The 17,500-nt window shown below is 46.5% G+C and overlaps 1 protein-coding gene across 1 annotated transcript in view; it reads left to right on the top strand.

The window, feature by feature from the left end:
* LOC121846987 (leucine-rich repeat extensin-like protein 5) overlaps positions 1-13,999 on the top strand; it is a 26,365-nt gene extending 12,366 nt beyond the window's left edge. Inside the window, exons 3-5 of the mRNA XM_042326236.1 lie at positions 13,126-13,304; positions 13,410-13,736; positions 13,984-13,999. Of these exons, the coding sequence (XP_042182170.1) occupies positions 13,126-13,304; positions 13,410-13,736; positions 13,984-13,999 (522 nt within the window). The remainder of the gene's footprint in view (positions 1-13,125; positions 13,305-13,409; positions 13,737-13,983) is intronic.
* Positions 14,000-17,500: the final 3,501 nt, after the last annotated feature.

Raw genomic sequence — 17,500 nt, 5'->3', positions numbered from 1 at the left:
GATAAGGCGGAGCTTTACCTAGCATGGACTTGTAGATTACCGGGAGCCAGTGGGTCTGGCGACGAATATGTAGCGAGGGCCAGCCGACTAGAGCATACCGGTCGCAGTGGTGGGTGGTATAAGGTGCTTTAGTAACAAAACGGATGGCACTGTGATAAACTGCATCTAGTTTGCTGAGTATAGTATTGGAAGCTATTTTGTAGATGACATCGCCGAAGTCGAGGATTGGTAGTATAGTCAGTTTTACAAGGGTAAGTTTGGCGGCGTGAGTGAAGGAGGCTTTGTTGCGAAATCGGAAGCCGACTCTAGATTTGATTTTGGATTGGAGATGTTTGATATGAGTCTGGAAGGAGAGTTTACAGTCTAGCCAGACACCTAGGTACTTATAGATGTCCACATATTCTAGGTCGGAACCATCCAGGGTGGTGATGCTAGTCGGGCGTGTGGGTGCAGGCAGTGAACGGTTGAAAAGCATTTGGTTTTACTAGCATTTAAGAGCAGTTGGAGGCCAGGGAAGGAGTGTTGTATGGCATTGAAGCTTGTTTGGAGGTTAGATAGCACAGTGTCCAAGGAAGTATACAGAATGGTGTCGTCTGTGTAGAGGTGGATCAGGGAATCGCCCACAGCAAGAGCAACATCATTGATATATACAGAGAAAAGAGTCAGCCCGAGAATTGAACCCTGTGGTACCCCCATAAAGACTGCCAGAGGTCCGGACAACATGCCCTCCGATTTGACACACTGAACTCTGTCTGCAAAGTAGTTGGTGAACCAGGCAAGGCAGTCATTAGAAAAACCGAAGCTACTGAGTCTGCCGATAAGAATATGGTGATTGACAGAGTCGAAAGCCTTGGCCCGGTCGATGAAGACGGCTGCACAGTACTGTCTTTTATCGATGGCGGTTATGATATCGTTTAGTACCTTGAGCGTGGCTGAGGTGCACCCGTGACCGGCTCAGAAACCGGATTGCACAGCGGAGAAGGTACGTGGGATTCGAGATGGTCAGTGATCTGTTTGTTAACTTGGCTTTCGAAGACCTTAGATAGGCAGGGTAGGATGGACATAGGTCTGTAACAGTTTGGGTCCAGTGTGTCTCCACCTTTGAAGAGGGGGATGACCGCGGCAGCTTTCCAATCCTTGGGGATCTCAGACGATACAAAAGAGAGGTTGAACAGGCTGGTAATAGGGGTTGCGACAATGGCGGCGGATAGTTTCAGAAATAGAGGGTCCAGATTGTCAAGCCCAGGTGATTTGTATGGTTCCAGGTTTTGCAGCTCTTTCAGAACATCTGCTATCTGGATTTGGGTAAAGGAGAAGCTGGGGAGGCTTGGGCGAGTAGCTGCGGGGCGGGGGTCGGATCTGTTGCACGAGGTTGAAGTAGCCACGAGGAAGGCATGGCCAGCCGTTGAGAAATGCTTGTTGAAGTTTTCGATTATCATGGATTTATCGGTGGTGACCGTGTTACCTAGCCTCAGAGCAGTGGGCAGCTGGGAGGAGGTGACCGTGTTACCTAGCCTCAGAGCGGTGGGCAGCTGGGAGGAGGTGCTCTTATTCTCCATGGACTTTACAGTGTCCTAGAACCTTTTTGAGTTAGTACTACAGGATGCACATTTCTGCTTGATAAAGCTAACCTTTGCTTTCCTGACAGACTGCGTGTATTGGTACCTGACTTCCCTGAACAGTTGCATATAGCGGGGACTATTCGATGCTATTGCAGTCTGCCACAGGATGTTTTTGTGCTGGTCGAGGGCAGTCAGGTCTGGAGTGAACCAAGGGCTATATCTGTTCTTAGTTCTGCATTTTTTTGAACGGAGCATGCTTATCTAAGTTGGTGAGGAAGTTACTTTTAAAGAATGACCAGGCATCCTTAACTGACGGGATGAGGTCAATATCCTTCCAGGATACCCGGGCCAGGTCGATTAGAAAGGCCTGTGTTTCTTCAAAGTAGCCACGCTGTGCCATTGATGACAGCTTTGCACACTCTTGTGGGCTTTTTAAAATGGGTTCTGAAAGGGAGAAAGCACCATGAACGCCCATTAGATCTGCTAAAGGAAAATAACCCCCCCCACCATGGACGCCCATTAGATCTGCCGGATATCAGACAAATTAAAGGAAAATAAACCTCCCCCACCATGAACGCCCATCACATCTGCCGGATATCAGACAAACTAATGGAAAATACCCCCCACCATGGACGCCCATTACATCTGCCGAAGATCAGACAAACTAATGGAACCCCCCACCATGAACACCCATTAGATCTCCCTGATATCAGACAAACTAAAGGGAAAGTAACCCCCGCACCAACTTAGCTTAGGGAGTGAAAATAAATACGGAGCTAACCAAACAGGAAGACGAGATAAAAAGCCTTCCCAACTTAACCTGTTGAGTGTAGGGGGCAGTATTTTGATGTTTGAATGGAAAACGTACCCAAATGAAACAGCCTATTTCTGAGACGCGATCACATCCCGTCATGGCTTGGTGTCACCAGAGTTTTGCATGCGCAACAGCTTGGAGCAGACATTTTCTCTCTCTCTCCTATTGAAAAAGCTATAGTCCGGTTGAAATATTAGCAATTATTTATTGTAAAAACAACCCGAGGATTGATTATAAAAAACGTTTGACATGTTCCTACGAACTTTACGAATACTATTTGGAATTTTCGTCTGCCCGTCATGACCTGCACGAGCCTGTGGATTACTCAACAAAACGAGACAACCAAATTGAGGTTTTTGAATTTAAAAATAATCTTTATCGAAAAAAAGGAACATTTATTGTGTAACTAGGAGTCTCATGAGTGCCATCATCCGAAGATCATCAAAGGTAAACGATTCATTTTATTGCTTTTCTGACTTTCGTGACCAATCTACTTTGCTGCTAGCTGTTTGTAATGTTTTGTCTGCTGAGCGAGATGTCCTCACATAAACGCCTTGTTTGCTTTGGCTGTAAAGCTTTTTTGAAATCTGACACGCCAGGTGGATTAACAACAAGCTAAGCTGTGTTTTGCTATATTGCACTTGTGATTTCATGAAAATTAAATATTTTTAGTAATTTAATTTGAATTTGGCGCTCTGTAATTCAGCGGATGTTGACGAAAATGATCCCGCTAACGGGATTGGTGCACCAAGAAGTTAAAGAGGACTCTGTGATGGTCGTAGCAGGACTTGTTGTACTTGTTCCTGTCCTCGGCCGTAGCTTCAGGGTTGTCTGTAATAGTCCTGTGTGCTGTAGCCCTATCCTTTAGTTTATCGCCAACCTCAGAGTTATTTCAGGACTTTTGATTCGGTGAAGCAGCGATGACCGTAACCACGGGGACAACGTTACCATTGTGTGCTGTAGCCCTATCCTTTAGTTTATCGCCAACCTCAGAGTTATTTCAGGACTTTTGATTCGGTGAAGCAGCGATGACCGTAATCACGGGGACAACGTCACCATTGTATTTACTAATGAAGCTGTGGATGGAGGTGGTTAGCGCATCAATGTAATCGGCGGAGTCCGGAAACATATTCCAAGCAGTACTGGAGCATGATATCTGATTCTGGACACCATTTCTCAATGAAGCAAGTCACAGGTACTTTCTGTTTGAGTTTCTGCTTGTAAACAGGAAGCAGGAGTACGGAGTCATGATCTGATTTGCCGAATGGGGGGACGAGGGAGGGCCTTGTACGCTTGTGAGTAGAATATCAGTGGTCTCGGACTTTATCGCCCCTACTGGCATTGGAGACATGTTGATGGAAGTTGGGTGTCTTAATAACTTGCAGACTTGTTTACGTGCAGCAGTGCGTTTTGCTGCTAACCTTACTGCTAACCTTACTTTGCTACCTGACAACTTTACGGTTGTTACTTTTTAATTACCGTTTATATTTTTTTGTTTTTCCCTTTGCACTTCGGACGCTTTATCTGGACGTGGCTCGTCAGGACCTCCAACAGCCGAAGCTCCACATACATACCTACACGTACGCTACAGTCACAGGCGCAGGCCTCCTTATTGTCCCTAGAATTTCTAAGCAAACAGCTGGAGGCAGGGCTTTCTCCTATAGAGCTCCATTTTTATGGAATGGTCTGCCTATCGATGTGAGAGAAGCAGACTCGGTCTCAACCTTTAAGTCTTTATTGAAGACTCATCTCTTCAGTAGGTCCTATGATTGAGTGTAGTCTGGCCCAGGAGTGTGAAGGTGAACGGAAAGGCACTGGAGCAAATCAAATCAAATCAAATCAAATTATATTTGTCACATACACATGGTTAGCAGATGTTAATGCGAGTGTAGCGAAATGCTTGTGCTTCTAGTTCCGACAGTGCAGTAATAACCAACAAGTAATCTAACTAACAATTCCAAAACTACTGTCTTATACACAGTGTAAGGGGATAAAGAATATGTACATAAGGATATATGAATGAGTGATGGTACAGAGCAGCATAGGCAAGATACAGTAGATGGTATCGAGTACAGTATATACATATGAGATGAGTATGTAAACAAAGTGGCATAGTTAAAGTGGCTAGTGATACATGTATTACATAAGGATGCAGTCGATGATATAGAGTACAGTATATACGTATGCATATGAGATGAATAATGTAGGGTAAGTAACATTATATAAGGTAGCATTGTTTAAAGTGGATAGTGATATATTTACATCATTTCCCATCAGTTCCCATTATTAAAGTGGCTGGAGTTGAGTCAGTGTCAGTGTCAGTGTGTTGGTAGCAGCCACTCAATGTTAGTGGTGGCTGTTTAACAGTCTGATGGCCTTGAGATAGATGCTGTTTTTCAGTCTCAGTTGCTTTCAGTTGTTGGTAATCAAGCCTACCACTGTTGTGTCGTCCGCAAACTTGATGATTGAGTTGGAGGCGTGCGTGGCCACGCAGTCGTGGGTGAACAGGGAGTACAGGAGAGGGCTCAGAACGCACCCTTGTGGGGCCCCAGTGTTGAGGATCAGCGGGGAGGAGATGTTGTTGCCTACCCTCACCACCTGGGGGCGGCCCGTCAGGAAGTCCAGTACCCAGTTGCACAGGGCGGAGTCGAGACCCAGGGTCTCGAGCTTGATGACGAGCTTGGAGGGTACTATGGTGTTGAATGCCGAGCTGTAGTCGATGAACAGCATTCTCATATAGGTATTCCTCTTGTTCAGATGGGTTAGGGCAGTGTGCAGTGTGGTTGAGATTGCATCGTCTGTGGACCTATTTGGGCGGTAAGCAAATTGGAGTGGGTCTAGGGTGTCAGGTAGGGTGGAGGTGATATGGTCCTTGACTAGTCTCTCAAAGCACTTCATGATGACGGAAGTGAGTGCTACGGGGCGGTAGTCGTTTAGCTCAGTTACCTTAGCTTTCTTGGGAACAGGAACAATGGTGGCCCTCTTGAAGCATGTGGGAACAGCAGACTGGTATAGGGATTGATTGAATATGTCCGTAAACACACCGGCCAGCTGGTCTGCGCATGCTCTGAGGGCGCGGCTGGGGATGCCGTCTGGGCCTGCAGCCTTGTGAGGGTTAACACGTTTAAATGTCTTACTCACCTCGGCTGCAGTGAAGGAGAGACAGCATGTTTCCGTTGCAGGCCGTGTCAGTGGCACTGTATTGTCCTCAAAGCGGGCAAAAAAGTTATTTAGTCTGCCTGGGAGCAAGACATCCTGGTCCGTGACAGGGCTGGATTTCTTCCTGTAGTCCGTGATTGACTGTAGACCCTGCCACATGCCTCTTGTGTCTGAGCCGTTGAATTGAGATTCTACTTTGTCTCTGTACTGACGCTTAGCTTGTTTGATAGCCTTGTGGAGGGAATAGCTGCACAGTTTGTATTCGGTCATGTTACCAGACACCTTGCCCTGATTAAAAGCAAGTGGTTCGCGCTTTCAGTTTCACGCGAATGCTGCCATCAATCCACGGTTTCTGGTTAGGGAATGTTTTAATCGTTGCTATGGGAACGACATCTTCAACGCACGTTCTAATGAACTCGCACACCGAATCAGCGTATTCGTCAATATTGTTATCTGACGCAATACGAAACATCTCCCAGTCCACGTGATGGAAGCAGTCTTGGAGTGTGGAGTCAGCTTGGTCAGACCAGCGTTGGACAGACCTCATCGTGGGAGCCTCTTGTTTTAGTTTCTGTCTGTAGGCAGGGATCAACAAAATGGAGTCGTGGTCAGCTTTTCCGAAAGGAGGGTGGGGCAGGGCCTTATATGCGTCGCGGAAGTTAGGGTAACAATGATCCAAGGTCTCTCCACCCCTGGTTGTGCAATCGATATGCTGATAAAATTTAGGGAGTCTTGTTTTCAGATTAGCCTTGTTAAAATCCCCAGCTACAATGAATGCAGCCTCCGGATATATGGTTTCCAGTTTGCAGAGAGTTAAATAAAGTTTGTTCAGAGCCATCGATGTCTCTGCTTGGGGGGGGATATATACGGCTGTGATTATAATCGAAGAGAATTCTCTTGGTAGATAATGCGGTCTACATTTGATTGTGAGGAATTCTAAATCAGGTGAACAGAAGGATTTGAGTTCCTGTATGTTTCTTTCATCACACCATGTCACGTTAGCCATAAGGCATACGCCCCCGCCCCTCTTCTTACCAGAAAGATGTTTGTTTCTGTCGGCGCGATGCGTGGAGAAACCCGCTGGCTGCACCGCCTCGGATAGCGTCTCTCCAGTGAGCCATGTTTCCGTGAAGCAAAGAACGTTACAGTCTCTGATGTCCCTCTGGAATGCTACCCTTGCTCGGATTTCATCAACCTTGTTGTCAAGAGACTGGACATTGGCAAGAAGAATGCTAGGGAGTGGTGCACGGTGTGCCCGTCTCCGGAGTCTGACCAGAAGACCGCCTCGTTTCCCTCTTTTCCGGAGTCGTTTTTTTGGGTCGCTGCATGGAATCCACTCCGTTGTCCTGTTTGTAAGGCAGAACACAGGATCCGCGTCGCAAAAAAACGAACCACCCAACGAACCACCCTTGCTGTCTCTGCCTGGCCGGTCACCCCTCTCTCCACTGGGATTCTCTGCCTCTAACCTTATTACGGGGGCTGAGTCACTGGCTTACTGGTGCTCTTCCATGCTGTCCCTAGGAGGGGTGGGTTGAGTGGGTTGAGTCACTGACATGATCTTCCTGTCTGGGTTGGCACCCCCCGTTGGGTTGTGCCGTGGCGGAGATCTTTGTGGGCTATACTCGGCCTTGTCTCAGGATGGTAAGTTGGTGGTTGAAGATATCTCTCTAGTGGTGTGGGGGCTGTGCTTTGGCAAAGTCGGTGGGGTTATATCCTGCCTGTTTGGCCCTGTCCGGGGGTATCGTCGGATGGGGCAACAGTGTCTCCCGACCACTCCTATCTCAGCCTCCAGTATTTATGCTGCAGTAGTTTATGTGTCGGGGGCTAGGGTCAGTCTGTTATATCTGGAGTATTTCTCCTGTCTTATCCGGTATCCTGTGTGAATTTAAGTATGCTCTCTCTAATTCTCTCTCTCTCTCTCTCTCTGTCAGGACCTGAACCCTAGGAACATGCCTCAGGACTACCTGCCCTGATGACTCCTTGCTGCCCCAGTCCACCTGGCCGTGCTGCTGCTCCAGTTTCAACTGTTCTGCCTCCGGCTATGGAACCCTGACCTGTTCACCGGACGTGCTACCTGTCCCAGACGTGCTGTTTTCAACTCTATTGAGACAGCAGGAGCGGTAGAGATACTCTGAATGATCGGCTATGAAAAGCCAACTGACATTTACTCCTGAGGTGCTGACCTGTTCCCCCCTTGACAACCACTGTGATTATTATTATTTGACCCTGTTGTTCATCTATGAACATTTGAACATCTTGGCCACCGTGCTTCTACACCTGCATTGCTTGCTGTTTGGGGTTTTAGGCTGGGTTTCTGTACAGCACTTTAAGATATCAGCTGATGTAAGAAGGGTTTTATAAATACATTTGATTTGATTTATAATCACCGGCAACCAGAACAGCGGCTTCTGGATGTAAGTTTTCCTGCTTGTTTATAGCCTCGTACAATTTGTTAAGTGCCAGCTTGTTATTTTTCTTGTCCTGAGGTGGAATGTATACAACAGTCACGATAACAGCTGAAAACTCCCTTGAGCGGTAGAAGGGTCGATATTTGACCATCAGCTATTCCAAGACGGTCGACACCGTGTGTATATGTGTATTAGGCTTGGGTGGTATCCAGATTTTCATATCGTCATACCAACCATTTTCATATCGTCATACCAACCATTTTCATATCGTCATACCAACCATTTTCATGTCGTCATACCAACCATTTTCATATCGTCATACCAACCATTTTCATATCGTCATGCCACGCGAGAAAAGCCCATTTGCACAAACTAATAGCAAAATGACATAGACGCTGTTAGCTAAATGCTAACGAGCGAAAACGAACATAAACAAATTGCATAGACAGACAAATCCAGCTCATAAAGTTAGCATAGCTAGTAGCTATTAGCTACTGAATGTCATTTTAGACGAGTTTGGACATTTACAAGTGAAAGTGAACGACAGAAAATTGTGAAAGTAAACAAAGCTGTGATGAATGATTTTTTTTTTGAAGGAAGAGATGCATGTGTACACAAAGTAGAGGGCAGACGATTGAAGGAGAAAAGAAAAGAAAACGCTAGTAGGAAGCAAAATGACACTGTAACAATCCAGAGCTCTTTGATGTCTGACAGACACCGAGAGAGAGAGACACCGAGAGAGAGACAGACACCGAGAGAGAGAGAGAGAGACAGACACAGAGAGAGAGAGACACCGAGAGAGAGAGAGAGACAGACACAGAGAGAGAGAGACACCGAGAGAGAGAGACAGACACGAGAGAGAGAGACACCGAGAGAGACAGACACCAAGAGAGAGAGACAGACACGAGAGAGAGAGAGAGAGAGAGAGACAGACACCGAGAGAGAGAAACAGACACGAGAGAGAGAGACACGAGAGAGAGAGAGAGAGAGAGAGAGAGACACAGAGAGAGAGAGACAGAGAGAGAGAGACACACACCAAGAGACTCGGACACACACTCAGGGAGGGACTGAAGGAACACATACACCCACCTGGGATGAGTTTGTCCGGCCCGGTACGGCTGGAGATCTCAGTAAACTCTCGGAGGATCTTGGCAGCTTTCTTTGCCTCCGACTTCATGTTGGATGGGATGGGGTTATTCACTGTCAAGCATCATCTGTCCCCATTTGAGTAATATTCACTGTCAACACACACACACACACACAAGTCCCCATATGATTAGTTAGTAATGTGAAGTGATTGAGTCTTCGGCCAGGAGAGCTGAAGTTCAGCATGTCACACAGTTTAAGAGAATGTTTTCCAGACTGAAAGTAGATAGACTTGCTAGTTCATGGTAACAATGATAAGCTAATGCTATACGGCTATTAGCTAACCTATAACCTATAGCTGGGAATTGCCAAGGACCTCACAATACGATACTATCGTGATACTTAGGTGCCGATTTAATACAGTTCATTCAGAAAGTATTCACACCCCTTGACTTTTTCCACATTTTGTTACATTACAGCGTTATTCTAAAATGGATTAAATTGTTTTTTTCCTCATCAGTCTACACACAATACCCCATAATGACATCACAATACCCCATAATGACATCACAATACCCCATAATGACATCACAATACCCCATAATGACATCACAATACCCCATAATGACATCACAATACCCCATAATGACATCACAATACCCCATAATGACATCACAATACCCCATAATGACATCACAATACTCCATAATGACATCACAATACCCCATAATGACATCACAATACCCCATAATGACATCACAATACCCCATAATGACATCACAATACCCCATAATGACATCACAATACCCCATAATGACATTTTGTTGTGTTACAGCCTAAATTTAAAATGGAATACTTTTCGATTGTTTGATCACTGGCCTACACACTATAACCCGTAATGTCAAAGTGGAATTATGTTTTTAAATTGTTTGTACAAATGAATAAAAAATGAAAGCTGAAATGTCTTGAGTCATGTATTCAACCCTTGTGTTATGGCCTGAATAAGTTCGGGAGTAAATATTTGCTTAACAAGTCACGTAATAAGTTGCATGGACTCACTCTGTGTGCAATAATAGTGTTTAACATGATTTTTAAAGGACTACCTCATCTCTGTACCCCACACATATGTTTTTATATACAGTGCATTCGGAAAGTATTCAGACCCCTTGACTTTTTACACATTTTGTTACATTACAGCCTTATTCTAAAATTGATTAAATTGTTTTTTTCCTCATCAATCTACACACAATACCCCACAATGACATCACAATACCCCATAATGACATCACAATACCCCATAATGACAAAGCAAAAAGGTCACATTTACATATGTATTCAGACCCTTTACTCAGTAATTTCTTGTAGCACCTTTGGCAGTGATTACAGCCTCGAGTCTTCTTGGGTAAGACGCAAAAAGTTTGACACACCTGTATTTGGGGAGTTTCTCCAATTCTTATCTGCAGATCCTCTCAAGCTCTGTCAGGTTGGATGGGGAGCATCGCTGCACAGCTGTTTTCAGGTCTCTCCAGAGATGTTCGATCGGGTTCAAATCCGGGCTCTGGCTGGGCCACTCCAGGACATTCAGAGAATTGTCCCGAAGCCACTCCTGCGTTGTCTTGGCTGTGTGCTTAGGGTCATTGTCCTGTGATTAGTTAGGTATTTAGTAAATAAATAATTAAACCCAATTTTGCATTGCTGGTTCAACTTGTTAGCCAGGGTTCGTTCAGATAACCAAGAATTTACAACTTTCAGATGAGACTGAATTAAGATGACGATTAATATTGACTGCTATTGATGTAAAATATTACTAGGTCTTTAAGAGTTTATTCGGAAGATAACAGCTCTATAAATATTATTTTGTGGTGCCCGACTCTCTAGTTAATTACATTTACATGATTAGCTCAATCAGGTAATATTAATTACGGAGAAATTATTTTAGAGAATAGCATGTCATATCACTTAATCCGGCATAGCCAAAGATACGACAAACAGTTACAGAGTTTAATGAATGGCTGTGATAGGAGAAAACTGAGGATGTATCAACCACAATGCTAACCTAATTGACAGTGAAAAGAAGAAAGCCTGTTTCAGAATACACATATTCTAAAACATACATCATGTTTGCAACAAGGCACTAAAGTAATACTGCAAAAGAATGTGGCAAAGCAATTCATTTACTAAATACCACTCTCCATATTTTCAAGCATCATGTTATGTGTATGGGTTTTTCAGGAAAAAAAAACAAATGGAATAGAGCTAAGCTCAGGCAAAATCCTAGAGGAAAACCTGGTTCAGTTTGCTTTCCATCAGACACTGGGAGATGAATTCACTTTTCAGCAGGACAATAACCTAAACCACATGGCCAAATCTACACTGGAGTTGCTTACGAAGAAGACAGTGAATGTTCCTGAGTTGACGAGTTACAGTTTTGACTTAAATCTATTTGAAAATCTATGGCAAGACCTGAAAATGGATGTCTAGAAATTATCAACAACCAACTTGACAATGCTTGAAGAATTTAGAAAAGAATAATGGGCAATGTAGCACAATCCAGGTGTGTAAACTCTTAGAGATTTACCCAGAAAGACTCACAGCTGTAATCGCTGCCAAAGATGATGCTAACATGTATTGACTCAGGGTGGAAAAACTTATTTAAATTACATATTTTTTTGAAAATGAAAGGCTACAAAAATGTCTTAAAACATGTTTTCACTTTGTCATTATGGATTATTATGTGTAGATGGTTGAGAAGAAAACATTTATTTTAATCCGTTTTGAATTCTGTCTGTCAACAAAATGTGGAATAAGTCCAGGGGTATGAATACTTTCTTAAGGCACAGTAGGTAGAGGTCAGATGTCACTGGAGGGCATCCTATGGTGCGTACCAGGGTTATGGTCCATTCCAATTGTATGTAGAGAATTGATGTATTGATTTGAATTTAATTAACTTTTTTTCTAGCTTTCAAATAGGCACATTCTTCTCCTCTCCTCTGCAACTATTTACCAGGTCCTTAGCGTGTCATGCCCTTAGAGAAACATTTTATGTCTCTATTTGGTTTGGTCTATTTGGAACACGGCAAGGAAGCCCGAGAGGCAGCCCCAATAAATGTTTTGGGGGGAGCACACGGGGAGATTGGCAGAGTCGGGTTATAGACCTGAGCCAACTCCCTGTGCTTACCGTGGCGAGCGTGTACTGGGCAGGCACCATGTTATGCGGTGGCGCGCACGGTGTTGCCAGTGCGCGTTCACAGCCCGGTGCGCTACTTCCCGGCTCCCCGCATCTGCCGGGCTAGGGTGAGCATCCAGCCAGGACGGATGGTGTCGGCTCAGCGCGCCTGGTCTCCAGTGCGTCTCTTCGGCCCAGGATATCCTGCACCGGCTCTGCGCACTGTGTCTCCGTCCTGTGCCAGCGCCCCGCATTTGCAGGGCGAAGATAACCACCCAGCCAGGACGGGTTGTGCAGGCTCTAAGCTCGAGACCTCCAGTGCGCCTCCACGGCCAAGTGTATCCGGTGCCTCTGCCAAGGACAAAGCCTCCTGTATGTCTCTCCAGCCTTGTGAGTCCTGTGCCTGCGCCCAGAACTAAGCCTCCTGTATGTCTCTCCAGCCTTGTGAGTCCTGTGCCTGCGCCCAGAACTAAGCCTCCTGTATGTCTCCCCAGCCTGGTGAGTCCTGTGCCTGCTGCCAGAACCAGGCCTCCTGTATGTCTCCCCAGCCTGGTGAGTCCTGTGCCTGCTGCCAGAACCAGGCCTCCTGTATGTCTCCCCAGCCTCCAGTGATGATCCATGGCACGAAGCCTCCAGTGATGATCCATGACTTCGTGGTCATGGCTTCGTGCCATGGATCATCACTGGAGGCTTCCTGCCCACCCAGGCCTCCAGGGACGGCCTCCAGTCCGGAGCCTCCATACTATGAATGCATCTGTTCTTTTGGTAGTACACATGTCTAATTCCCTCCTTTGTATGAACTCTGAGGATAGTGCCAAAAATAGTCTATTGAAGAAGTACAATCTTTAAAAAAAAATTTTTACCAAATCTTTAAAAAAAAATATTTAAAGCGACGTTCTCCAGTCCGGAGCCTCCAACGACGGTGCCCAGTCCGGGGCCCGCAATGAGAGTGTCCAGTCCATGGCCCGCAACGAGGGTGTCCAGTCCGGTGCCCGCAACGAGGGTGCCCAGTACGGTGCCCACAACGAGGGTGCCCAGTCCAGGGCCCGCAACGATTGTTCCCAGTCCGGGGCCCGCGACGAGGGCACCAGAGGTGCCACCAAAGTGGGGTGAGCCAGTGGTGGAGCGGGACCCAGCCCCACCACAGCCTGTCTCCACCCTCCTCTCCCTCCCAGCCCCACCACAGCCTGTCTCCACCCTCCTCTCCCTCCCAGCCCCACCACAGCCTGTCTCCACCCTCCTCTCCCCCCCCAGCCCCACCACAGCCTGTCTCCACCCTCCTCTCCCTCCCAGCCCCACCACAGCCTGTCTCCACCCTCCTCTCCCTCCCAGCCCCACCACAGCCTGTCTCCACCCTCCTCTCCCTCCCAGCCCCACCACAGCCTGTCTCCACCCTCCTCTCCCTCCCAGCCCCACCACAGCCTGTCTCCACCCTCCTCTCCCTCCCAGCCCCACCACAGCCTGTCTCCACCCTCCTCTCCCTCCCAGCCCCACCACAGCCTGTCTCCACCCTCCTCTCCCTCCCAGCCCCACCACCGCCTGTTTCCACTCTGCTCCTCTTCTTTTACTCTCTCTCTCTCATCTTGTTGATCAACTTCCTGGAGAGGATAGATAGAGGGTTGTTGTGATGATATTGTCAGAGGAGATGAGGGAGGTACGGGGTTACTGTGTTTAGAAATGGATAATATTGTTTCCACAAAAAAACATCCCTCTCTCCCTTTCTCTCTCAATCCATTTTGTCCATCTCTCTCTCATTCTCTATACCTCTCCACCCCCCGTCTCCTTTAGGTCACCGGTCAAATGAACAACCAGAGGACAGCAGCATCGTTCTGTCAGAGGGACACACTGAAATGGGGGGAAGGAAGCCCAGGGGTTTAGTAATAACTAAAATAGCAGTTGGTGAGAACAGAGTGAAAGGCGAACGATGATCATCCATCTTGTGATGCCTTCCAAAAACATCCCGCGCGTGCAAGAGACGATCGGAGGGTCATCACTTGCCCAAGAATAAAGATGACCTTGTCAGTTAAACATCAGACACCTGAGGGTGTGTGTGTATGTGTGTGTGTGTGTGTGTGTGTGTGTGTGTGTGTATATGTGTGTGTGTATGTGTATGTGTGTGTGTGTGTGTGTATGTGTGTGTGTGTGTGTGTGTGTGTATGTGTGTGTGTGTGTATGTGTGTGTATGTGTGTGTATGTGTGTGTGTGTGTATGTGTGTGTATGTGTGTGTATGTGTGTGTGTATGTGTGTGTATGTGTGTGTATGTGTGTGTGTATGTGTGTGTGTATGTGTGTGTGTGTGTGTGTATGTGTGTATGTGTGTATGTATGTGTGTGTGTGTGTGTGTGTGTGTGTGTGTGTGTGTGTGTGTGTGTGTGTGTGTGTGTGTGTGTGTGTGTGTGTGTGTGTGTCTGCTATAGTGATACCATCTGCTGCTCAGCAGTGTTTAATGGTTATCACCTGTAGCTCACGTCAGATAACCATTAGAAGAACAGAACATGAATACATAAACAGAAAGTGACTGACAGGATGGCATTTCAGTCTGGCAGGGCTGTGGGCCTCTTGTTTCAGTCTGGCAGGGCTGTGGGCCTCTTGTTTCAGTCTGGCAGGGCTGTGGGCCTCTTGTTTCAGTCTGGCAGGGCTATGGGCCTCTTGTTTCAGTCTGGCAGGGCTGTGGGCCTCTTGTTTCAGTCTGGCAGGACTGTGGGCCTCTTGTTTCAGTCTGGCAGGGCTGTGGGCCTCTTGTTTCAGTCTGGCAGGACTGTGTGCCTCTTGTTTCAGTCTGGCAGGGCTGTTGTTTCAGGGCCTCTTGTTTCAGTCTGGCAGAGCTGTGGGCCTCTAGTTTCAGTCTGGCAGGACTGTGAGCCTCTTGTTTCAGTCTGACAGGGCTGTGGGCCTCTTGTTTCAGTCTGGCAGGGCTATGGGCCTCTTGTTTCAGTCTGGCAGGGCTGTGGGCCTCTTGTTTCAGTCTGACAGGGCTGTGGGCCTCTTGTTTCAGTCTGGCAGGACTGTGGGCCTCTTGTTTCAGTCTGGCAGGACTGTGGGCCTCTTGTTTCAGTCTGGCAGGACTGTGGGCCTCTTGTTTCAGTCTGGCAGGACAGTGGGCCTCTTGTTTCAGTCTGGCAGGGCTGTGGGCCTCTTGTTTCAGTCTGAAAGGGCTGTGGGCCTCTTGTTTCAGTCTGGCAGGGCTGTGGGCCTCTTGTTTCAGTCTGACAGGGCTGTGGGCCTCTTGTTTCAGTCTGACAGGGCTGTGAGCCTCTCGTTTCAGTCTGGCAGGAATGTGGGCCTCTCGTTTCAATCAGGCAGAGCTGTGGACACCTCTCAGTGCTAATGAAGGATCCCACTCAGTCTTCCCATGGACCCAGACACCAACCCAACATCAGCTGACTGCCCTCTCTCCCTCTCAAACACACACACACAGTTCTCTTTGCCATCAGTGCTGTGGCTGCTGTTACAGGAGGCCTGGGGCTGCACACATGCACAGATCCAGAACCCCAGTGAACTCTGGGCCATCTGTGGATCATGGGTTTAGTTTGTGACTCGACAGTGAACTTGTTGTCTGGTATGTCCAACACCATAACACATTTCTATCAGGGTCACTGAACGGCTCTTAAAAACACATGTGACCGATTCTGATAGGGACTCCTGACTCAAACCGTTTGCCTAAAATCAGAGGTGGCCAATCCTGTGCTCCTGAAGACCTACTGCAAAAGCTGAAGGGTAGTCTCTCAGGGTAGCACCGTAGAGGCCTAGCACACACTCTCTAGCACACATGCACATCTGCTTACGCATGTCTAGAAGATCTATTAGTATATAATGAGAACATCAGGCCTCGGCGGAAGGCAGTCAAACAACAAAGTCATGCTTACACACACACACACACACACATTGAGGACTATCCACTTACTGCTAATACACAGTTAACACACCGCTAACGAACAATCAGAGATTCAGAGAGAGCCAGATAGAGAGAGAGAAATAGATTCAGAGAGAGAGAGAGAGAGATTCAGAGGGAGAGGTTCAGAGAGAGAGAGAGATTGAAAGAGAGAGAGAGGTTCAGAGAGAGAAAAACACTGTATATATAATATGACATTTGTAATGTCTTTATTGTTTTGAAACTTCTGTATGTGTAATGTTTACTGTTAATTTTTATTGTTTTTCACTTTATATATTCACTTTATATATTATCTACCTCACTTGCTTTGGCAATGTTAACACATGTTTCCCATGCCAATAAAGCCCTTGAATTGAATTGAATTGAATTGAGAGATTGAAAGAGAGAGAGAGGTTCAGCGAGAGAGCGAGAGATAGATAGAGAAAAGCTCATGCTTAAGTACATGTTCGAACACACACATTCAAAATGTATCCATTCAAAACACATACAGAGACAAATCTCCAGATGTGTAGGAAATACAGACCTATACCAGTCAGCCTAAGTCCTATACACAGAGTACAGCAACAGGGATGCTAACCCTGCCAACAGCAGTATCATCACCATGACACATCCACACAGAACAGACGCATGCATATGCTTTATGCTTCAATATTCAAACATATTTCGGTGTTGTTTAAACTTACAACTTCTTGTTTTTGTTTATGAATTAGTTTATTTGTCTTTACCAAATACCTGACCTTGTTTACCACTTGACTATCTGCCACCCTGTTTACCACTTGACTATCTGCCACTCTGTTTACCCCTTGACTATCTGCCACTCTGTTTACCCCTTGACTATCTGCCACCATGTTTACCACTTGACTATCTGCCACTCTGTTTACCACTTGACTATCTGCCACTCTGTTTACCCCTTGACTATCTGCCACTCTGTTTACCCCTTGACTATCTGCCACTCTGTTTACCCCCTGACTATCTGCCACCTTGTTTACCCCTTGACTATCTGCCACCTTGTTTACCACTTGACTATCTGCCACTCTGTTTACCCCTTGACTATCTGCCACCTTGTTTACCACTTGACTATCTGCCACTCTGTTTACCCCTTGACTATCTGCCACTCTGTTTACCCCTTGACTATCTGCCACCTTGTTTACCACTTGATTATCTGCCACTCTGTTTACCCCTTGACTATCTGCCACTCTGTTTATCCCCTGACTATCTGCCACTCTGTTTACCCCTTGACTATCTGCCACTCTGTTTACCCCTTGACTATCTGCCACTCTGTTTACCCCTTGACTATCTGCCACTCTGTTTACCACTTGACTATCTGCCACTCTGTTTACCACTTGACTATCTGCCACTCTGTTTACCCCTTGGCTATCTGCCACTCTGTTTACCCCTTGACTATCTGCCACC

This window comes from Oncorhynchus tshawytscha, linkage group LG08, assembly GCF_018296145.1.
Source record: "Oncorhynchus tshawytscha isolate Ot180627B linkage group LG08, Otsh_v2.0, whole genome shotgun sequence".
Taxonomy (NCBI): Eukaryota; Metazoa; Chordata; class Actinopteri; order Salmoniformes; family Salmonidae; genus Oncorhynchus; species Oncorhynchus tshawytscha.
This window is presented reverse-complemented; position numbering and strand designations above follow the sequence as displayed.